The following is a 24,946-nucleotide window of genomic DNA, read 5'->3' as shown; positions in this document are numbered from 1 at the left end:
CTTCCAAGTCTAGGCTCGTTTTGTTGCTTGATTGGTTCTACATCAACCAGAAGACCCCTTACAAATATAGCCTATAGGCTCATTATGTTGCTTCACTCATCGCCCTCATGATCGAGTAGAGTTTCTGAATGGTGTACGTGGACTCGAGTTCCTGAAGTGGACTGGGTTCAGTGTAATATATGTGAAAACTTTTTGTTAGAAATAATTATTTTGATAGGATTATTTTTGTTAGTTTTTAAACTCCGCTTTAAGCGCGTTTTCTTTTGATTTACGTGTTAACAATAATAAAATCAATGTAAGAAATAATTATTTTAATTCATTTCGTGATATCGTATCTGCCAAAGACAGGTTATCAAATGACGATCTCGCAGTTGTGGTTTGATTTGATATAAATCACAGTATTCACAATATTCTCGGTTAAAAAAATCGTCTTTGAAAATGTCTGGTTTCCTACCAACAGAGTTTGACGTGAACGAACGCAAAGTAATGCGATGGCTTGGGTAAAATGTTGTTGCCTACGTTGAAGGTTTTTTTTATGATTAATATCAAACATTTCGGTTCAGAGGGATTAAAACAAATGAGGTAAATAAATAAGTTTTGGTTAAAAAAGAGTGACGATGTTGCACCAAACAATGGACTCCGCTGCATAGAAGGGAAGAGGTTACGTTATCGCTGTGGAATATTAATGCTGTATATAATCAAATAAGTTGTTGTCATGATAGTCGTTGCTTATAGATTTGCCTTTAAAGCTTTAAGACGTGTCATGTGTTCGTTTTTGTTACAATAGAAGCGACGTATTAAAGGGCCTCGTCTAGTGGATCGAAAGCCATTTGAACATTTTGCTCTCTTCACTAACGGACTAATTCTTATTTCCAATCTGAGACATACTTTATCGCTAGTTTCAGCAAAACTTTACCTTATTATTATGATTGCTGGCGAGAAATTCGTGAGGTATTGGACTTTTTATCTTTCTACTTTATTTTTAAAAGAATTTTCAGGCGATGTGTTATGCTTTGTTACACATACGGTATTAACTTAATTGAGTTGCTTAAACTTCCGTCTCTATGAAAGTAGTTGTAACATAATTATGTGCATCTCCCTGATTTTATATTTCCATTTAGTTTATTATTTAGTTTATTTAGTTTATTAGTTTATTATTTAGTTAGTATTATTTAGTTAGTTAGTTATTTAATTTATTTAGTTTATTTTCCATTAAATAGTTTTAGTTCTGAAATGAAATCGAGCGACTTGTAGAATTGAGTTGCATAAACTCGTTCATAATCTCTAAGTTCGCATTATAGTCACAAGTTAGATCGACTTAGAGACAGACTAAAGTTAAACATGTATTTGAAGGGATCACGATAGAACTCATCGGTGGCATTTCCTGCATGACGTACAATCTGCACCTACTTATATATAAAATTGTTTTCAAATCATCCAATGCAATAGTAAACAACAAAAATCTCTAATGATAAATACGATAATTTTAAGGTGTTACTAGCGCACGGCGTCGGTGCTGCGCTGCTATACCGTTCACAATGGAGAAGCTCATATTCATTGATCGAAATATCCCTGGAAAAAAACATCTTATATATACAGGCGTATAGGGGCCAGCCGCAACGTGAAATATGGCACTGTTGCTGTTTTTTTCAATTATGGTTAAGCTTTTGTGTGAATTCTAAGAAAACAGTATAACATAATTTTATTTCACGGTGAGGCAGGTTACTAAAATGATAAATAGCTACTAAAATTTGCGTCAATTTCCCGAAGACTTTAATTAGCCATGAACCCGTACAACGGCTGTCTATTTCCTATTATAGTTCTTTCAAGTTTACCCCTCACGTTCGATTCAAAACATTTCATTTGCTCGCTTTTTTCAACTTTATCAATCGCAATGAACATGTTTTTATATTCAGTTGAGAAAAACATATTGAATAAATTATGAACATAACTGTTGACAGTTATCGAATAAAAATGTATAAGATGGCCAAGTTTCATTTACTCACCTCAATTATAACCGACATCTTGGAAAAAAATAGTAACTCGACAATTATAAATTTCATTCATGTTTTATCATTAGCGCAATCACTTGCAATATATAATGGCAATACTGAATTAGCAGTGAACTTTGGAGCCCACACATTCACCTTCAAATCGAGCTTCAAGCTGTGATCAACCCCAAACGTTCTTCAAACGTCACCAAACGTTCTTCAAACGTCCCAAACGTTCTTCATACGTCACCAAACGTTCTTCAAACGTCCCCAAACAGCTATGAATGACGAAATTATGCCGTGTGAATGCTATCAGTTAGAACGCTCACTTCTGACTGCTGGCTGTCAGCCGTAGAAATTCAGCTTAAAATCATTATTACCAAATGATTTCCGATTGTTTACATTCATATTCTGAATGACACAATGAGTTACATGATTAAAAATCATGCTTATTGGTGCATGATCCAGCGTGTGAGGTGAAGAAATTCACGTGGACCGTTCACAGAGAAAGGAAAATAAAAAGTTCGGTAATCAAGCGAGTCTATTCAACAAAACTAATTACTTTGAATAATAAAATCTCTGTTCTATGTACAAGGAATGAATCTTTAACGTGCTAGCATATAACGAAGTAACGACGTTCGTACAATATTACGAATGGTCGCCACAAGGCTAGTCTCGTGTCTTATGTCTAACATAAGTTACATGTCTTTCATGTCTTACATGTCTAATTAAGAGAGCTACTCATTATACACTAACTATGATATATTAACTCCTGATGGACGCTGGCCATCAGAGGTCCGTTGGCCACCGACGAGGCAAGACATCGGCAAAAATGCGTCATTTTATTCCTACAGGAAGCTAAGCGAAGGCGTCAAGGAAGGCTTCGTACTTTATAACAAACTTGTCAAGATTCAGCCTATAACACATCCACGCTAACGTTACACTGCAATGAACCTATGACCCTGCCTGGGATACAATTAACCCGCAATCGTTTCTGGTAACATGTTGCCTTTAATATAATATTTGTACCTCTGCTAACACATGTTCCCTTTAATATAACATGTGTACCTCTGCNCATGTGTTCCCTATAACATGCGTTCCTCTGGTAACACATGTTCCCTTTAATATAACATGTGTTCCTCTGGTGCACATGTTCAGCTCTATAACATGCAATACAAAAGTAAAGAATGGCCTCACTGAGCCCAGTTACCTGGAGACGTTCAGCCTCTCAGTTCGCCTCCACGTTTAAGCAGCTGTGTCCTCAACCCTCATCCTCTGAGGACAGAGGCTCTCCTACATCAAAGAGGGTATCCTACAGCACTAATGCACGGCAACATGTCTCACTTCCCCGAGATTCTTCTTCTGAACCGTCAGCGTTACAGGGTATTTTTTGGACAGACGTCGTAACGTTTAACTTTAAGTGCATTTATTTATGCGTTACCTGTCTCATATATAACGCGACTTGAACTCCCTACCGCACTTTATCATCAAACCATTTTAATTGCATTTAATAATTGGAATTGAATAACTTGCATATACTAAATGGATTGCTTACAGAAGACAAGTTAGAGAGAAGAGTCCCTGAGTGACGTCGTGGGTGCAAGGAAATATTCAGCGCGGGACAGTTCATGTCTCGGCTCATAACCCGAATTTGGACAGAAGGATCAACTCTGCTAGAAGTAAAACAAGTCTAGCATTTAGAATAAGGAAACAATCTGTCACTAACTATACATATACCTTTAAACAACCTACGTCTAATTAAGCGCTATTCGTGAAGTACGGAGCGAAGGCGGCTCTAACAACACCGACTTGTCCAGACCTGAAACTCTTGAACAACTGTAATGATAATAGCGGTTCAGCGTTGATTAGCATTAGACCTCTCGCCGAGTCCTAACATAGCAGAACATAATTGACAGCTTGTTGCGGTCTCGAACACGCAATTCACTGATTCAATTATTTTTTGCTCAACCGCCCGGCCTCCTCGCCGATTCTCACCAGAAACTGCCACACAGGTAGCTGGGATCGAACCCGCACCTCACTAAACTCTGAACTACAACCACTGGGCCACCCTGCCACTGAGCACTGGCTCAGTGACGCAACTGGGACGCAAGGACAAGAGCATTGGCTTTGTATGGAAGATACAATGCATATCATGATACGAATAAGGCATAAAGCTACACTAATATTAACCTTATAATTCAAGCCGTTGATATTTGGAAGGCAGCGTACCTGGGAAGGTTTATCAATTTCTGTGGAGTTATGATGCGGTCACGAAAAAAAGGCTGACACAGCATTGGAAAATAATTCAGCTGTATACAGCTGTGTGAAATGTATAACATGTATACATGTTGAATCGTGTCTTTGCTGACGTTGTTTCGTCGACGCCTAAAAACAGAACTTTTCCGTAGAGCCTTTGAATCTTAGGCCTAGCCGTTATCTAATTTATCATGGATATTACTGGTTTAGCATAGGTGTTATTTGTTCTAGTATAGACGTCATCAGTCTTGGCATATGTCCTCTGTTTTAGCATAGATGTCATCTGTTTTTATCATCTTGTGTTTTTTTAGCCGCTTGTAACGTGCCCTCGAAGTTCGATCTGAACGAGACGCCACCACAATCTCTTCGTGGAATAATAATAATAATAATAACATGAGAACAAGTTAAAGAAGCACTGGCATACTAAATTATTAAAAATATTCGCCTACAGTAAACTACTAAATATTTAATAAATTAGAGGCGATGATATGCATGGAAGTTCATAGATTAAAAATATGTTGTTAGTCCCATAGGAAATTTCATTAATTTGGAAGCCCAATAGGGAATTTTATTAATTTGGAAAACATATTACGAGCAGCACTTGATGTTACCGCCAGCTGGGTGTTTGCTGTGCGCTTTTAATGACGACTCACAAATTTATGGATAATTGAATTAAAAATCCTTCAGTCTGAGCCAACAGACGAGAAATAGAGCAATACAAGTACTGTGATATTCAACAACTATGTACATTGTAAAAGAGAGCAAGTAATTCCTATAGAGGTAATTGTTATTCTGGTCTTATTTTACGATGAGAAAACTTGTGACAATCTTTCATAGTAACAATAGTGACAAGTGATTGTGAGCATTACAACTGTTGATCTGGTCAATCTCGTAGTACTGTACTAGCGCTAGCATTGATTCATATCTAACATTAGTTCGAATCCATCCTAATGTGAATACTAGCCTAACACATCACCCCCCGCATGCCTCCACTAGCCTCACACATCAGCCTTCACTAGCCTCTTAACTAACGTAAGCCCTACATGTGCACCAAGAAATTCACTCTAACAGTTACGGGCATAACTAACTGCTTGTCTTTTGTGAACAAAATAACACTATTGGCAGCAGCTCATACAATAACAATTAACTACGCTTGATAGTCTAGCATACGCAGGAATATTCTATATAAGCGTACGTTAACATGCGTACAATAAATGACCAGAGAATGCTTTACAATTTACATGGAGTCGAACAATTCTTACGTGACGTTGGTAGATCAAAAGGCAGGTTTAGTAAGTAATGATAATACATATATAATACATTATAATACATGTATATAAACGACGTTTCGAATGTGGCAACATTCATTTTTAAGTTAAGAGAAGCATTTAATAATGGAATTTAGTTGGACATAGGTACATAAAGCGCGTAAATAAGATACAACACAAATATTTCGAGTCAGAGAGTTCCTCCGCAAACAATCTCAAAGTTTAGACGAATCCGGTAGTTTGGAAATAGATAGATGGGGTCCAATCCAAAATGGATAGCTGGGGCCCAATCCAAAATGGATAGCTGGGGCCCAATCCAAAATGGATAGTTGAGTTCAATCCAATTTAATGTTTCTCTTAACTTGATAATGAATTTTATATTTTCGAAACGTCGCAGTCCATTAAAATGTCATTTGGTAACCTGCTTTTTGATCTCCCGGCGCTATTAAGATATTTCGTTCGACTCATTAAAAAAACAAATATGAAGATTGTTAATAAGAAGCATGCTCTGGTCGTCAATCAAACTTGCATATATAAATAAAAGTACGCAGGAATAGTCTATATAAACTACGAGCAGTAGAAGGCGTCACAAGTGAACTATCACAAAAATGATGGTAATTTTATATAATTGTACATGATGAATATAAACGAGTGACGGAAAAGCAACAAAAATACCAGGAACATAAGAGGGAGACTAAAATCAAGTTTTGTACAGGCAAATAAAAGGGACAATAAAATTAAAATCACAAGTCAGTTCAACATAAATGAACTTAGTAGAAATACTGTCATATAGCGCACTAAAATTCTTCTCCCTACAATATTCTAACACTTGCTGAGTAAACTCGTAATGAGCGTTAATTTGTTGTATGCGCTCATAATGAACTCCATTCATTGAATAAATTCATGAAGAATTTTAATTTATTAAGTAGATTCATAATGAACATCGGGGCGCACGACTGCATATCATCAGTTCAACGCCGCCGCCGCGGTGAGTGGAAGCCCAACTGAAACATCGGAGTGAGTCAAACAGGCACGAAGTCATCATAAAATCACCACTAGTCACCAATAGATCACCACTAGTCACCAGTAGTCAACACTAGTCACCATTAAGTCATCACTAAGTCACCACTAGTCACCGTAAGGTCACCATTAGGCCACCGTTAGGTCACCGTAAGATCACCACTAGGTCACCGTTAGGTCACCATTAGGTCACCACTAGATCAGCATAAGGTCACCACTAGTCACAATTAGGTAACCATTCAGTCATCACTAGATCACAATTAAGTCACCAATAGTCACCAAAAATCACCATTAAGCGATTACTAAGTAATCTTCATGTTGCAGAAGGCCTTCATGTTGAGCACTTCAGAGGCTTCAGGAAGATCTTTGAAGGCCGCCCCCTTGTCGTCCCCAGCAGGGAAGGGGGACGGGGACCTGCTGATCCCCGGGTACCTCGTCCCCCCCTCCCCCTCAGGCACCCCAAGCGAGCTGGGACTCCCCAAGTCCTGGGGACTGCCCTGTGAACCCCCGTTGGCCTGTTGGACATAGCAGCATGGGCAAAAAGAATTTATGTGTAAATAAAACACCAAATAAATGAACCATTTCTTCGATGAAAACATTTTGAAGTGATGGAGCTGGTCTGCGAAAGGTTTTCATTAAAGATATGGTAAATATATTTGGCGTTTTTTCTACTTTCGAATGATTGTTGAAGTTGCGATTTAAGCAGCCTAATGGCATAAGTATTTATTTCCGTAGTGAACATAGTAAGGTTATTAACATAAGAAGAGTCTCGCCCTTAAACGGTCAGCCACGGTAACCTATCATCTATTCCTATCACCGACCATCATTTTCTCTTATGTTGACTCGTGAATAAACATTTCATCACTAAAAACATTTTCCACGAATTCTCCCGCAAGATCACGTACAGCATTTCGCTTTGCTACTCCCACAACATCGCCGACAAAATAAATATTATGGTGAGCTTTAAACTTTCTCCATCTCTTTATTGTTCAACCTCATGAGACTTCTATTACCTCGCGTTTAATATCCCACCGAGCACACCTCATCCCTTCCCATGACGCCCCAGGACCTCCCCATGACGCCCCAAGACTCCCCTCTCCCCTAGGGCATCCCTCACCTGTTCCTGGCGCCCGACGGGGGCGGCATCCTGCGAGGGCACCACCTCCGAGGGCACCAGCTGCGAGGGCACGGCCTGCGTGGGAGTGGTGGTGTGCAGCGTCTCGAGCCCCTTCTGTATGGCCGTGATCTTGTTGAGCATCCCGTGCATCCTGAAGTGCAGCCGCGACTCTAGGCTGTAGCCCTTGTAGTTGTTCCTGGTCGTGAATTATTATAATTATATACTTTTATTGTACTTTGTAGTTGTTCCTGGTCGTAAAAACCTTATTACAATTATAAATAATTTTATTATACTTTGTGGTTGTTCCTGGTAATGAAGCCCTTATTATAATTTTATGCTTTATCAAGATACTAAAGTTCTGAGGCGTACGATCATACAGCTTCTCAAACTAACGGTTTCCAAAGCTTAATGTGTATATGGGCTGCTACGTGTACTTGGGCCGCTAGGTGTACTTGGGCCGCTACGTGTACTTGGGCCGCTACGTGTACTTGGGCCGCTATCGTGTACTTGGGCTGCTGCGTGTACTTGGGCTGCTACGTGTACTTGGGCTGCTACGTGTACTTGGGCCGCTACGTGTACTTGGGCCACTACGTGTACTTGACCCGCTACGTGTACTTGGGCTGCTACGTGTACTCCTTATCACGTTTTAAGATCATTTCCATCACCTACAAGTCACCGCAGACCGGCGATCTCACTTGGCATACTCGAGGATGGTGCGAGCCTGGTCCAGGTCGCCCTTCTCGCCATACACATGCAGAAGTGCCACCTCGAGAAGGGCGCTGGGCACGAGATATTTGTCCTCCTTCAGCTTCTTCTCGTTACTGATGACGAAGGTGAAGCACTCAGCGGCCTGAAGGGGGGCCTTCATCTGTGCCAGGCAGCAGCCCTTCAGGAAGTGCGCCAGCAACACGTCGTCCCAGTGACAGTCGCCCTGATCTGGTGGAGGATTTCAGCTCAGATAACTTGACCATGTAGCTGGAATAAACTTCAGCTCAGATAACCTGAACATTTAGCTGGAATACACTTCAGCTCAGACAACCTGACCGTTTAGCTGGAATACACTTCAGCTCAGACAACCTGACCGTTTAGCTGGAATACACTTCAGCTCAGACAACCTGACCGTTTAGCTGGAATACACTTCAGCTCAGACAACCTGACCGTTTAGCTGGAATACACTTCAGCTCAGACAACCTGACCGTTTAGCTGGAATACACTTCAGCTCAGACAACCTGACCGTTTAGCTGGAATACACTTCAGCTCAGACAACCTGACCGTTTAGCTGGAATACACTTCAGCTCAGACAACCTGACCGTTTAGCTGGAATACACTTCAGCTCAGACAACCTGACCGTTTAGCTGGAATACACTTCAGCTCAGACAACCTGACCGTTTAGCTGGAATACACTTCAGCTCAGACAACCTGACCGTTTAGCTGGAATACACTTCAGCTCAGACAACCTGACCGTTTAGCTGGAATACACTTCAGCTCAGACAACCTGACCGTTTAGCTGGAATACACTTCAGCTCAGACAACCTGACCGTTTAGCTGGAATACACTTCAGCTCAGACAACCTGACCGTTTAGCTGGAATACACTTCAGCTCAGACAACCTGACCGTTTAGCTGGAATACACTTCAGCTCAGACAACCTGACCGTTTAGCTGGAATACACTTCAGCTCAGACAACCTGACCGTTTAGCTGGAATACACTTCAGNCTGCTCACTACGCTACAGTTCTGCTCACTACGCTACAGTTCTGCTCACTACGCTACAGTTCTGCTCACTACGCTACAGTTCTGCTCACTACGCTACAATTTTGCTCACTCACCCCGCGCCGGCAGCCCAGCAAGTCGCAGCGTCTGGGCGTCGGCCAGGGCGTAGAGGCGGTCCAGGCACTCAAAGCTGCCCCCCAGCACCCGGAAGCCGTTCCAGGCGTAGATGAGCTCCAGCGCCGCCAGCGTGAGACGCTCCTGCTGAGCGAAGAACCGCAGCGACTTCTTCACCGCGAACTTCTCCACGGGCAAACTCTTGCCTGCGATACGCTGCTTCAGCCCTGGGATGCTTCTGCACACCAGGAATAAAAGAGAATATAAGAACTTGGTTAGACATTCTCATTCTGGAGTGCACATAATTAAACATTCATCGGAATGTGATGTTAAAAAATGGTCCAGTCAAATTTAAAGGTTATTTCAAGGGAGCAGATGTCATACCGCATAAGGATACCGTAACAACAATGTCTAAATAACGGAGAAAATCTGTCCACCACAAGGCGACTTCGGTGCCTGTCGGTTAAGGAGGAAGAAATCACATCCCTTCAAGCCTCTTCAAGGATGGGTCCTTCATGATCTCATGGTTCAACCTCATGGTCTCCCAGAGGTCCTACCTCATGGTCTCCCTGAGGTCCCACCTCATGGTCTCCCTGAGTCCTAACTCATGGTCTCCTACCTCTCCCTGAGGTCCAACCTCATGGTCTCCCTGAGGTACTACCTCATGGTCTCCCCAAGCTCCTACCTCATGGTCTCCCTAAGGTCGCGGCGCTGGTCGTCGGTGAGGTCGTCCTGCATGCAGAGGCAGCAGGCTTTGATGTAAGCGTAAGTTGCCCGCGACCATTTGTTCTCCTCCAGCAGCATACCTGCGTACCGTACGCCTTCACTGCGTGCAAGAGAAGACGAGAAGTATGAGAAGAAAGCGTCTTATGGGCTGTAGGCCTTCACTGCGTGCAAGAAAAGACGAGAAGGATGAGAAGAAAGCGTCTTATGGGCTGTAGGCCTTCACTGCATGCAAGAAAAGACGAGAAGGATGAGAAGACAGCGTCTCATGGACTGTACGCCTTCACTGCGTGCAAGAGAAGACGAGAAGTATGAGAAGAAAGCGTCTTATGGGCTGTAGGCCTTCACTGCGTGCAAGAAAAGACGAGAAGGATGAGAAGAAAGCGTCTTATGGGCTGTAGGCCTTCACTGCATGCAAGAAAAGACGAGAAGGATGAGAAGACAGCGTCTCATGGACTGTAGGCCTTCACTGCGTGCAAGAAAAGACGAGAAGTATGAGAAGAAAGCGTCTTATGGACTGTACGCCTTCACTGCGTGCAAGAAAAGACGAGAAGGATGAGAAGAAAGCGTCCTAAGAGCTATACGCCTTCACTGCGTGTTACTGCCACTGTGCCGTCATAATGCCACACACTCACTGCCACTGTGCCGTCATGATGCCACACACTCACTGCCACTGTGCCGTCATGATGCCACACACTCACTGCCACTGTGCCGTCATGATGCCACGCACTCACTGCCACTATGCGGTCGTGATGCCACACACTCACTGCCACTGTGCCGTCATGATGCCACGCACTCACTGCCACTATGCGGTCGTGATGCCACACACTCACTGCCACTGTGCCGTCATGATGCCGCACACTCACTGCCACTGTGCCGTCATGATGCCACACCACATCAGCTCCCAGTAGCAGACATGATGGAAGTGCCGCCACTGGTTCTGGCTCGCCCAGGACTTGTGGTAGAACTCAGCGGCCTGCGCGAACTCTGCTTTGACGTAGTGCAGTCGCCCGGCGAAGAACAGGAACAACGCTCCGTTCGGGTACAACTGCGCGGGGTAGAAATACCGATGTTCAGCGAGGGAACAATGATATGGTAGCACAGGGGAACAAAGAATTGAGAAGAGCCTATGTTGCAAACGATATATGAAGCACAGGAATAAACTGTAATTGAGCGCAGTGGTGAATTGTGCAAACGATTTATTTTACAGGTGTAAAAAGGGGTATAAGCAAAAATAAATTACTAAATGAAAATAACAGGAGCAAAAGGGGTAAAAATGTGTTTTCCATATTAATTCAAGAAAGCGCTGGCCCCGAGAGACAGACCTGGAGCTGGTCGTCCAGTATGGTCTGGGCGAGGTGTATGTCGCCATCAGAAGTGCCCAGGACGTAGGCGAAGATGAGATGAGACCCCAGCAGGATAAGACCGCACAGCACGCGACGCAGAGATCCCCGTAACTCGAAGCCCTTCTGCAGCTCCGACAGCCCCAGGTACTGGCACCAGAGCGACGACAAGTTTAGCGATAATAGAATTGCGTATTAATAGCTTTACGGAGCGTGATCAGTTAGGTTTTGATAACAAGCAAGGTTCATTGCTCGGGCGTCAGAAAGACTATATAGCACGTACATGGGCTGTAACTCGCTATCTGCAGGGCTGTAACTCGCTATCTGCAGGGGCTGTAACTCGTTATCTGCAGGGCTGTAACTCGCTATCTGCAGGGCTGTTCGCTATCTGCAGGGGCTGTAACTCGCTATCTGCAGGGGCTGTAACTCGCTATCTGCAGGGGCTGTAACTCGCTATCTGCAGGGGCTGTAACTCGGAAAATATTTCTCGAGAAAAACAGCTGCGACAACTCGAGGCACTCGAGATTTATAAACCGTAATTATGTTATTTACTATCATAATTATTGTAAATTCATCATAAATGAAGTAAATACGCAAAAAAATAAGACGTTTGCAACGTTGCCTCCGCGCCGCAGGGCGCTTTCCGTCTGAATCACAACGAAGATAAACGACTGAAGTCGAGATAATTAGATTGCACGCATATGATATAGAAATTTTCTCAAAAAATAGCATACACAATTGAAGCATGTTGTAAATTTTCATCTCTTTCGCATAGGCTCAACTAATGCCTTTGATAAGAAAACATTAAGCTGAAGACGTCACGATCGAGGTATAAAAAATTAACGAGCCAACGGGTTCACCACCAACGGGTCGCGTACGTCTAACGGGCCAACGGGTTAGTGGACTATAGTGCGCTGCCGCCATATGAAAATAAACTTGTTATTTTCCTGATTTCCCTTACGGTGCTATTACAAATGTATTATAATCATGTTATAGTCGAGACATTATATACTATGATTAATTCAAAAGAGCTCTGATCATTTCAACTGATCTCTAATCATTTCAACTGAGCTCTGATTATTTTAACAGAAATCTGATTATTATAAAGAAGACTTGCAGGAGCGTTTATGTAGTGCGAAGAAAAGAGACATTAAAAAAATCTGTAACACAGACACACATGGGCTGAGTTGTGTGGATTGAAGTAAGCCATAAAAAGCACACAAAAAATAACATCAAACTAAACACGTTTCTAGAAATTGTTTACAGAAGCCGGAGAATGTGCAGTAATGGCAGCAGTACACAGCGGTGGGGGCAGGTTATATTAGGCTTCTGTGCCTTCAGTACAATGTAGCAGTTTATTTCGGCACCGTATAGCACAGTTTACAGTAGCACACCGTATAGCACAGCTAACTGTAGCACTCTATACAGTAGCACAACTTACTGCAGCATAGCTTACTGTAGCACAGCTTACTGTAAGACAGCTTACTGTAGCACAGCTTACTGTAACACAGCTTACTGCATGTGGCACAGTTTACTGTAGTGAAGCTTACAGTAGCACATTTGACATTTGACATTAGCACAGCCAACTGTAACACAGTTTACTGTAGTAAAACTTACAGCAGCATAGTTTACAGTAGCATAGTTTACAGTAACAAAGCTTACTATGGCACAGTTTACAGTAGCAAATCTTACAATAGCACAGCTTACTGCAGTTCTAGCGCCAACCTATACGCCTGTCGGGAGGCAGTAGCTAACTGAACACCAAATTAAGCATTGTTGTCACGATATCACGATAGTATAACATCTCGATATATCACGATAGTATAACATCTCGATATATCACGATAGTATAACATCTCGATATATCACGATAGTATAATATCTCGATATATCACGATAGTATAATATCTCGATATATCACGATAGTATAATATCTCGATATATCACGATAGTATAATATCTCGATATATCACGATAGTATAATATCTCGATATATCACGATATAGTATCTTTAGATGGATACGTTTATCTAGTACCCATCTTCTTTTTCATCAATTTGAATATATAATTATACATGGAAATAAACTCTAGGAGAATGGATTGAAATGACAGCCATGCCTTCATGTGTCTGCATGATAAAGTTAATGAAGAGTAAAGTTACCGAACAATGTCGGGTTTAATAGAATGAGGTTAACATGCAACTTTTGCCCTGAGCAAGTTTCAGGTTAACCTTGCAATTAAAAAACTTTTCACACACAACCTTTTCACAAGGGTTTGTTAATCTGTCAGTTGCGTAGAATATCCAAATAAAATATCTATTCAAACCCTAATACAAGCGACACACAAACTAAATACGGAACAACACAGAAGATACAAGCTGACTGAGCAAATTAAGGCTCACCTGACACGACTGCAGTGTCACCACGGCCATGAGGAACAAGGTGCAATTAATTATTATTTCATGAATATACGAGGACGGGACATAACGACTGGCAACAACATTTTCCTTTCGTAAAACATGGCTCAGAACTGCCTAGAACTTCTGCGAGTCTGAATCATTCGTAGTTCTGAATCATCTGATCACAAGGCCAGTCTAGTCAAGAAAAATACAAGAATCGGCGACAGGCCTACCCAGGCCTATTCTTTAATGTCGAAGATACTATACTATACTATACTAAGTCACGCGGCAAGAACTATGGAGAACTGACTTGACTTGCTTCTACTACTGCTGCTGCTGCTGCTGCTTCAGTTAATATTATAAGCTTGACCCACGCACTGAAGATAACTGCAATCTCAGTTAAGTATCAAGTGCACGCAACATCCATTTGATAGTAACTACGGAATTCTACGAAATGATAGTTTTGAATCACTGAGAAATGATAGTTTTGAATCACTGAGAAATGATAGTTTTGAATCACTGGGAAATGATAGTTTTGAATCACTAGGAAAGGATAGTTTAGAATCATTGAGAAAGAATAGTTTTCAATCATTGAGTTATGATACTTTTGAATCATTGGAAAATTATAGTTCTGAATCATTGAGAAATGATATGATAGTTCTGAATCATTGACACAAAGAAGACTTGGCGAACAAATGTTACAGCAAGTGCTGATGAATAATAAATAGAAAACCGAGTGCACCATACATATCCGCATGCTCTTTCGGTATTAATATAACTATTCTAACTAAATTGTATGTTGAAAGACCAACATAAAACAATTATTCGATTTATGCTTGAAGTAAAGGTCCCAGTAAGCTGGCGCGAAATACTGCTAATATTCAGTGCAGAGCCAGCATTGTAAGGCAACGTACATATTAAAAGAATAATGATGGGAACATAAGTCCAGCAGCTATCTCAATCAATCGTCAGTTATGGAAAGATCGGGTTCCAAAGGCCGGATCCCTTGTGAATCAAGTCACAACAAATTCAAGAATCGGCAACAGGCCATGGGCCTATTTCTTCAGTGCCGACATTTCTATTCAGTGCCGACATTTCTTTTCATTTCCGACATTTCTATTCAGTGCCGACATTTCTATTCTATTCTATATTAATAAATGGTGATGGTGACCAGCAGCGACAGCTTACTTTGTTGCCGGAGAAGCCGACGAACTCGAGCAGCTTGAGGACGCGGCCCGGCAGCTGGGAGATCAGCTGCACAGTCAGACACCGGTTAATTTTATAATATTATTATTATGATGATGTTATAACTATATCGTTATCTTATATCTTGTCAACGCTGATAAATGTAATGCCTGATAAATACGATAATAATTATATACTTCTTTTAGCTAAATAATTTAATATTTCAAATGCTGACTAAATACGATACGATATATGAAACGGATATCGTATCGTATATTATCGTAAAAACGGTAAAATATACCTTCATTTTGCAAAAAATTTATTATTTCAAATGCCAGCAATACAAAATGACAAATCGTTGTTAAATGTTTTCCATTGTGCATGTAGGAATATGAAAGATTAATTTTTATTCAAGGATGCAACCGAGAACGCAACACAATTGAGGATCGAAAAAATTCCCCGCTTCTTCTAAACGAGAAACGTTCATTGTCAATAAAATATTCGAAGCTTCATAACAAGACAGACGATAAAATAAACGGAAAATTATACATTTTAGAAATTTCATCAAATAATGTGCCAGAAAAATAAACTATACATTCATAGAAACTATACAGAGTCCAGCTCCATCGTCAGTTTGAAAGTATCGAACACTTATACGATCAGTCGGCACAATTGAAATTCGAAAAATATATACATTGACACCTAAATCGACAAATAAGACGCAAATAACAGGCAAAACCAATCTTTACAGTTTATACAATTTCAAGTGGATAAGAACTGAAGGCGGCATAAAGGGAGGTACAGTTTAGCATTACATTTAGGAAGAGTTATAGTACAAGACATTGATTAGCGATATTGATAGTTATTAATAATACTTCTTAAGGACTACACACAAGATTGCTACGAAAAATCCACAAAACGCGACATGCTATGAAAAATCCACAAAATATGCACTACAAAGACTAGCAGTGACTTGCAAGACTGATGATTGGAACAACGTAACAAATGATTGGATTACAAGTGAGTGAGCCAGTGAGTGGGCCAGTGAATGAGCCAGTGAGTGGGCCAGTGAATGGGCCAGTGAGTGGGCCAGTGAGTGGGCCAGTGAGTGGGCGCCAGTAAGTGGGCCAGTGAGTGGGCCAGTAAATGAGCCAGTGAGTGGGCCAGTAACCCACCAGGTTGAAAGAGCCCACGCCCATGCGCACGCCAGACTCGAAGTGACGCTTGTCGTCGTTGCCCTCCCACCGACGCGACTCCAGCATGTACCAGCACTCCCTGGGGGGGGCGGAGTGAATCAGATGGGAGGGGGAGTGGTTATTATATATTATTTGTTACTAATCATTAACTTGTAGGCCACTCAGTCCGCTCGTCAAGACCGCGAGGGATCTTAGGATTAGGGAGTGCAGTGAACCATAGTAAAACACTTCAAGTGCATTGATGATTACGAGTAAAGTACAATCGATCAGCAGGTGACTATGGGGAAATATCAGCACAGGCACGCAACCCACTTGTAGGACTGGTAGCAGGTACATATCTCACTTGTAGGACTGGTAGCAGGTACATATCTCACTTGTAGGACTGGTAGCAGGCACATATCTCACTTGTAGGACTGGTAGCAGGCACGTATCTTGATCCCGCCCTTCACGAAGGATATCAACGTCTCGTCCTCAATGAAGGACAGCACGGCGCGCAGCAGCAGCGCCTCCGCGTAGCACAGCTCAGCGTGCATCTCCTCTGCAACACCGTGACACTCAAATAAATGTGGTTAATTGTCCTAAATAGTGGCACACTTTGTCACTCGCAGCTCGTGCGCACGAAGCACTGATGAGACCTTTTTTTGCCAGAATGGGTCAGAATAATCTACATAAAGGTTAAAATATTGCATCGTTATTTGGACAATGTCTAATTCATATCTCTGAGCGTAGAACACTTTATCTTATATTGTGAATTTTATAACACGATTATATAACATGATTTGGCTGCACTTTTTCTCAATTAACGATGTGATCATCAATTTATATTATCGGAATATGTTTAATACTTCTTAAGGTCTGCTAGACCCACCATCAGCTAGACTCACCATCAGCTAGACCCACCATCAGTGTAAACCCACGATCAGAGTAGACCCACCATCAGAGTAGACCCACCATCAGAGTAGACCCACCATCAGTGTAGACCCACCATCAGAGTAGACCCACNCACTAGCATGAGGTACCACTCACCCAACACTAGCATGAGGTACCACTCACCCAACACTAGCATGAGGTACCACTCACCCAACACTAGCATGAGGTACCACTCACCCAACACTAGCATGAGGTACCACTCACCCAACACTAGCATGAGGTACCACTCACCCAACACTAGCATGAGGTACCACTCACCCAACACTAGCATGAGGTACCACTCACCCAACACTAGCATGAGGTACCACTCACCCAACACTAGCATGAGGTACCACTCACCCAACACTAGCATGAGGTACCACTCACCCAACACTAGCATGAGGTACCACTCACCCAACACTAGCATGAGGTACCACTCACCCAACACTAGCATGAGGTACCACTCACCCAACACTAGCATGAGGTACCACTCACCCAACACTAGCATGAGGTACCACTCACCCAACACTAGCATGAGGTACCACTCACCCAACACTAGCATGAGGTACCACTCACCCAACACTAGCATGAGGTACCACTCACCCAACACTAGCATGAGGTACCACTCACCCAACACTAGCATGAGGTACCACCTGTCTCTTATACACATCTAGATGTGTATAAGAGACAGGTATAGACCCAGTAGACCCACCGTCAGTGTAGGTGTTATAGTCCGGCCTCTTAACCATCTTGCCCAGGCTCTCCCCCAGCCCCGCCCTGCGTCGGTATCTGCTGCACACCTCCAGGCTCTGCTTCAGCGTCTCGGCCGCCGTCTCGATGTCTTTCTGGCCAGCGAGTGCACGGCTAGACCTTCACTCCAACTACACTTATTACTTATTTAAATACCTTTATATGGTTCTATTTGTCATAATTAGAGTGTTACTTTTAACATAGAAGTCAAAACCTTCGCTCCAACAACACTTCTCACATATATAAATACTCCTATGACTATCGTATAAATAAATACCTTTATATGGTTCTATTTCAAAAAAAAATAAATTTTTACTTTTTAAATAAATTCTTACTACACTTCTCACACATTTAAATGCTTTCATGGTTATATGGTATTGTTATGGTATAAGTAAATACCTTTATATGGTTCAATTTGTCAGAACTAAATTGTTACTTCTTACACAGAACTCAAAACCTTCACTCAAACAAGACTACTAACAAATTCACGTTTATGTCGTGAATTATTTATTATTATTATTATTTACATATTATATATTATTATTATTTACACCTAATGTCAGAATTACGTTGCTATTTTGTACGCAGTTTTTTTAATCATTATTTTTCTTTGTTAATGAATTGGCGAAAACTGATGAAGTTTGTGGCTCAAGTATAACGGAATTGCCTAGTAAACATCGTTATTCGTACGTCAGTGAACGCTTGGGCCACGAACGTCGATTTTGTTAAGAAAATCATTGACATTTAGTGAGTGAAGATGGCCCTCAGAGACTACCCAGTCTTCTCATCTTGCCTTACGGAGGATGAGATAAGAGGGAAGCGAGGGCAGAGATAGCAAATAGATAAGAGGGAAGCGAGGGCAGAGATAGCAAATAGATAAGAGGGAAGCGAGGGCAGAGATAGCAAATAGATAAGAGGGAAGCGAGGGCAGAGATAGCAAATAGATAAGAGGGAAGCGAGGGCAGAGATAGCAAATAGATAAGAGGGAAGCGAGGGCAGAGATAGCAAATAGATAAGAGGGAAGCGAGGGCAGAGATAGCAAATAGATAAGAGGGAAGCGAGGGCAGAGATAGCAAATAGATAAGAGGGAAGCGAGGGCAGAGATAGCAAATAGATAAGAGGGAAGCGANCTGTCTCTTATACACATCTAGATGTGTATAAGAGACAGGCCTTGCACCACCGCCACCACCACCACCACAACACCGCAGCCTTGCACCACTACCACAACACCAGCACCACAGCTCTGCACCACCGCCACCACAACGCCGCAGCCTTGCACCACCGCCACCACCACCACCACAACACCGCAGCCTGGCACCACTACCACAACACCAGCACCACAGCTCTGCACCACCACCACCACAACACCGCAGCCTGGCACCACTACCACAACACCAGCACCACAGCTCTGCACCACCGCCACCACAACGCCGCAGCCTTACACCACCGCCACCACAACACAACAAGGCTTAGGCCACAACTGCTCCACAGTCAAGAACTCTACCTCTGCGTAGAGTTGTTTACCATCTGCTTGCCCATCGGATAATTTTAACAAGACCCTCAAGAAGATAGGAACCAAAATAGCTGAACTGGGACACCTTCCTCCTAACCGGATAATGGGGAGAGACTTCAATCTGCCACGTATCCGTTGGACAAACCCAGACTGTTGGAAAGATTTGAACCGCGGTCACCATTTACGGCTGCCTACGAGGGAACAAAATATCCTCGATCTCTTCTTCGCGAACAACTAAAGAATGGTGATTGACGTTCGGATTGAAGAGACTTCACTGTCTAACCACCGTCTGGTGGCGGTGGATACGACAATATTGGAATAGATTATCAGCCCAGACTTTACCCCAAGAAGGCCTGGCAGGACACAACTTCCACCATCAATGGACCGACTGGGGACAATTCGGGGTGAGCTGGCAAAAATTGTTTGGAAAGGACAATTTCGGGCGAGGAATGCTGAGGAAATTCACATAAAACTGCGAGAAAGTAACAGAACGCGAGAAAACGTGAGATACTAACAGAGGTGTATGTACGTCATACCTCGACACGAACGGTCCCCTAAAATAGCAATATTGCGTGAGACTGACAGATTCTCATAAGAAAACGAAAGTTATTAAATTAACAAATATCTGAATCCTCTGGTGATTTGAGAAGAAAGAGATTATCAGAGCTCCTCAAGGCAACCGAACGCAGGCTGCGGGACTGGCACAGGACTAACGAACAAATTGCTGAAAAGCGAGCGATTGGAGTCATCAGAGAAAACCCCAAAATTTCTTGATATAACCAAGGCTGAAATAAAAAAAAGGCTTGGCGTCAAAGGCTAAAATAAAATAAAAATAAAGACACCAGTGGGCTCGCTGAAGAACAACGATGTCATCGTTGTAGAAGACAAGGGCATATTGCATGGGAGCGCAGTTTAAATCAGTGTTCAGTAAACCCCGCTACTCAAGACAGGAGAATGAAATCGAAGTCCTCCAGGAGCTGCCAGGCGGATGGGGGCTAAAGAACAGAGTTTGGACCAGGAGACATTGATAGAAGCATCAAAGAACAAGCGACGTTTTCAGCACCAGGACCAGTTGGAGTTCCGGCAGTACTGCTAGAGAAGTGTGTCGGAGCACTGAACTCGCCGGTCACAATGCTCTGTAAAACCTCGATGGAGGGAATTATTTACTGTACTGATAACGCTAATCCACTAAGGAGATCCGAGGGGCAGGTCCCAAAATTACAGACCAGTGACCTTGACCTCAAGGTGTTCAAGGTAGTGATCAAGGTGTTGATCAAGGTGTGTGCCTTCACTAGCGTGAAGGTGTTGATCAAGGTGTTCAAGAAGATAGTGCCAAGAGGCTTGTCCAATACATGGAAGAAAAAACTTTTTGTAAAGGACAAAATGATATTCGACGAAATCGCTCCTGTTTGTAAAAGTTATTGGAAAACCACGACCGTCTTGTGGCACTACTAGAGGAGGGAGCTTGCGTATAAGTGGTATACCCAGACTTTGCGAAAGCATCTGAAAAAATCTGCGGTTCTATTCAGAAAACTGAGGTTGCTAGAGGTAGGAGGAAGCTTGTTAGTGTATTCACAATTTCCTTACAGACAGCGTACAATTGCTGTCGCAATGGTAAACTCGAAATTAAGTGGAGCCAGGGTAAAAAGGGCTCGATGCTTAGCCCAATCCGTTTCCTTATCCACATCGCCGACATTGACTCGGAACTTTCACATGCTGAAACTTACACCTGCATATATATCGCCTTTTTTCGGACAATACAAGATTATTGATGAGGATCACAGACCACCTGACCTGCGAGAAGTTACAGGATGACTTGTCGACAATCTACGACTGGGCCCTAGTGAATAATATGCAATTCAACGGTATCAAGTTGGAAGTAAAAAGAAACAGAGTTGGTATAGAGGTTGGGATGCTGCACCGCTACTTGACATTGGACGGCACAGAAATTAAAGAGAAGCGAATTGTTCGGGATCTTATAATGTTGACGAGTTCTGGAGCTACGTTTGAAAACGGCATCGCGGTATTAGTTGCGTGAGGAAGATTTTGATGACATTTCAAAAAGAAACTGCGCCAATGACTACACTTTTCAGAGCAATAGTACTCTCCATTCTGGACTACTGCTGTCAGTTTTGGGCGCCTCTCAAGGAGGGCGCGGTGCGGCAATTGAAGGCTATTCAATGGACCTTTGCTCACGTCCAGAATCAGCGGGATGAGGGACCTGTACTACTGCGGCAGGTTGAAACACCTGGGATGGTAATCACTAGAGGAGAACGGAGAAAAGAGGGGTATATCATACTGTACATTTGGGAGATGGTAACAGGACTGGCTCCCAACTTTTAAAGCGATTTTCTTTCAGAATAGCCACATATCACAACAAAAGGAGGGGAGACTGTGCAGAGTACCCCAATTTAACAACCGCGCTGCGACCAGAGTACAGACTCTTCGGGAAAGATCTCTTTCCGTGGGAGGTCCGAGGCTATTCAATGCCATGCCGAAGTAGCTGAGATGAGAGGAGTTCACCCATGAGACATTCGAGAGACGACATGGATGCGCTTCCGAGCAACATCCAGGATCATCCGGTTATGTCCCAATATCCTCGGCAAGTAGCAACAGCATTTTGCTTCAGCTTATGCCCAACTGAGGGCAGAAGCACGGTTGTCACGTTTAAAGTTACATCCGAGCTCTAGTGGCGGGGCAACATGCCTATCGAAGGCTTGGCGACGGAGGACGACGAAGGCGGTGCATCAGACGACGACAAGGTCCTAAACTTGACAGAAGGACCAACACCGCTGCCTTTCACCACAACCAACCTAACAATACCTGTATTGCGTCAACCTAAGCAGAATTCATGCAGCCGCCCGCATAAAACACTTCATCAGTTTCTGCACAGACATGACAAGCCCGCACGTAATCTTCACACAATACTTCTCCTGCACTGATATGTGTAGCACATCCCTCGTTGCTCAGCGATTGAGCACAGCACTGCACAACACATCACGTATTCACCAGGGCCTAAATAAAGCACAGCACAAACACAGCACAGCACAGCACTGCACTGCACAGCACTCACCAGGGCTTGAGGATGTTCCTGGCGTCCTCAAATCTGTTGTTGAAGAAGAGGTTGACAGCGTGGCTCGCCGCCTGCATCGCCGCCGTCAGGTCCATGGGGCAGGTGCTGGAATGTGGAAGAAATTTTTAAGTGATGGGATAAATGCTGGAGTGGTGGAAGAAATGCTGAAGTTGTGGAAGTTTTGATGACGTGGTGAAATAAATGCTGAGGTGATGATGATTGGAAATCCGATCACGGATGATCAGATATCGGATGTCGTGAATGTTTATGCGGCCTGAATGCCGGAGCCCTGATGGTTATTGTGAAAACAATAACAGTACCATACGTTGCATTGAGCCTGTAGGACGGCATGCAAGTACCACGGTAGTCAAGTACCACGACAGTCAAGTACCACGACAGTCAAGTACCAAGACAGTCAATTACCACGGCAGTCAAGCATCACGGCAGTCAAGTACCACGGCAGTCAAGTACCACGACATGCAAGTACCACGACATGCAAGTACCACGGCAGTCAAGTACCACGACATGCAAGTACCACGGCATGCAAGTACCACGACATGCAAGTACCACGGCATGCAAGTACCACGACATGCAAGTACCACGACATGCAAGTACCACGGTAGTCAAGTACCACGGCATGCAAGTACCACTCAGGATATGGGAGATGAAAAAATATTTCAACTCGCAAGAATTTGAACAGTAACACGGAGAAATGTATTCATAGTATAGAGATGTATTGTATAGTAAACAAGCTGGTGGCATCTTGTATACTATACAATAGTGTGCAGCTAGACAAGTGTAAGGGATAGGATAGAAGGAATGTCTCGCACCACAAAGAAAGAATCCGAAATGAGAAGTTGAATGAAAGAATCTGAAGCAAAGTTGAGTGTATCAAGTGATTTGAAATAAACAATCTATGTTTTGCACTGTAATGATGTTCATTATCACTGTTACGTATATTACTTTCCTAGATTATTTCCTGCAATAGTGAATGTTTGGCCGTATACGATCGTGGTTAAGTGTTTGGGGGGTCACTGCAGGCTTTGTTTTCCTTATTTATTCATTGAATAGATCCTGACACTAGACTATACAATAACTGTATATTACAATAACACAATTTGTCACAATAACGGACCCCGACACCAGAACACAATAACTGTATATCACAATAATATGTCCCAATAATGGACCCCGACACTAGACAACACAATAACTGTATATCACAATGATATGTCACAAAAATATTAATGTGTACTCACTCTTCCAGCGCGTCCTCGAACACCTGCGCGAATAAAGGCGAACGTGAGTACAAGGTGAGTTGATAACGTCTATACTTGAATACATTATATAATTATATAATATTATCTGGTATAATTATATAATATTATATAATTGTAATGAGTGTGGCTATATTAGCTATTTTTCGTGGAATGACGAAAGTCGAAGGAAATGGGGTATACGCACGAAATGGGGGCGTACGCACCACGAGGTGAACCCCTGCCAACCCCGCCCGTCCCCTCCCCCCCAGCACGCTTATCGCTGATAACGTCAGTCGCGTTATCAGCGATAAGCATGAGACGTAATGCCGACGCGTGACTCATATCAGCGTGACGTAGGCATTACAGTGTGATGTACCTCACCATACATGCAGTGATGTACCTCACCATACATGCCAGCAGTGATGTACCTCACCATACATGCCTAGTAGTGATGCAACACAGCTGGTCCAAAAGTTTTGTTTTATAAGCAAAATAAAAAGTTATTCCGGTTTAATGTCGGTTTAATAATAAATGTTATCAAATAACACTTGATATAACGCGACCTCAGTGAAAAATGATTTCAGCCACCAAACTGGTCAGAAATTGGTTGCAGGTGATGACCTGCAACCGAAAAAGCAGGTGGAAATTTCCAATTTCCTCAACAAGCAGGTTCATAACAGCCAAACTTGTGGACTAAACTAGAATCAATGCAGAAAACACAAGCGGAGTAACTGGAATTGCAAATTGTCAGATAAAAGCAAGTTGCAATACAGGACAAATTCCTAGGCGAGAGAGACGGCAGAAAACATAAGAAACAAAAGAAATTTTGAATCAAAACAGGAATAAAACGAGGACGGAGAGGGAGGGTGTGGGGGAGACTGACCACACCCAACCCCGGGGCAGCTGTAATGGGCCAGAGCACGCCGCCCACACCAGCCCCTGTCTCTTATACACATCTAGATGTGTATAAGAGACAGTGCCAGCAGTGATGTACCTCACCATACATGCCAGCAGTGATGTACCTCACCATACATGCCAGCAGTGATGTACCTCACCATACATGCCAGCAGTGATGTACCTCACCATACATGCCAGCAGTGATGTACCTCACCATACATGCC

The 24,946-nt window shown here is 42.9% G+C and overlaps 1 protein-coding gene across 1 annotated transcript in view; it reads right to left on the bottom strand.

Annotated features, from left to right (window-relative positions):
• Positions 1 to 5,597: 5,597 nt before the first annotated feature.
• Positions 5,598 to 24,946, bottom strand: part of LOC108672662 (tetratricopeptide repeat protein 39B) — a 26,368-nt gene continuing 7,019 nt past the window's right edge. The window contains exons 2-17 of the mRNA XM_047883158.1: positions 23,826 to 23,848; positions 22,567 to 22,671; positions 22,200 to 22,306; positions 19,195 to 19,417; positions 17,943 to 18,100; positions 16,727 to 16,859; positions 16,301 to 16,400; positions 15,129 to 15,194; positions 13,944 to 13,952; positions 11,525 to 11,692; positions 11,066 to 11,247; positions 10,162 to 10,302; positions 9,479 to 9,714; positions 8,348 to 8,588; positions 7,653 to 7,848; positions 5,598 to 7,050 (exon numbers count right to left, since the gene is read on the bottom strand). Coding sequence (XP_047739114.1) covers positions 6,838 to 7,050; positions 7,653 to 7,848; positions 8,348 to 8,588; positions 9,479 to 9,714; positions 10,162 to 10,302; positions 11,066 to 11,247; positions 11,525 to 11,692; positions 13,944 to 13,952; positions 15,129 to 15,194; positions 16,301 to 16,400; positions 16,727 to 16,859; positions 17,943 to 18,100; positions 19,195 to 19,417; positions 22,200 to 22,306; positions 22,567 to 22,671; positions 23,826 to 23,848 — 2,301 coding nt within the window. The 3' untranslated portion in view covers positions 5,598 to 6,837. The remainder of the gene's footprint in view (positions 7,051 to 7,652; positions 7,849 to 8,347; positions 8,589 to 9,478; positions 9,715 to 10,161; positions 10,303 to 11,065; positions 11,248 to 11,524; positions 11,693 to 13,943; positions 13,953 to 15,128; positions 15,195 to 16,300; positions 16,401 to 16,726; positions 16,860 to 17,942; positions 18,101 to 19,194; positions 19,418 to 22,199; positions 22,307 to 22,566; positions 22,672 to 23,825; positions 23,849 to 24,946) is intronic.

The sequence above is a fragment of the Hyalella azteca genome, unplaced genomic scaffold (assembly GCF_000764305.2).
Source record: "Hyalella azteca isolate HAZT.00-mixed unplaced genomic scaffold, Hazt_2.0.2 contig12157, whole genome shotgun sequence".
Classification (NCBI taxonomy): Eukaryota; Metazoa; Arthropoda; class Malacostraca; order Amphipoda; family Hyalellidae; genus Hyalella; species Hyalella azteca.
Note: the sequence above shows the minus strand (reverse complement) of the source record. Positions and strands in the feature narration are given on the sequence as shown.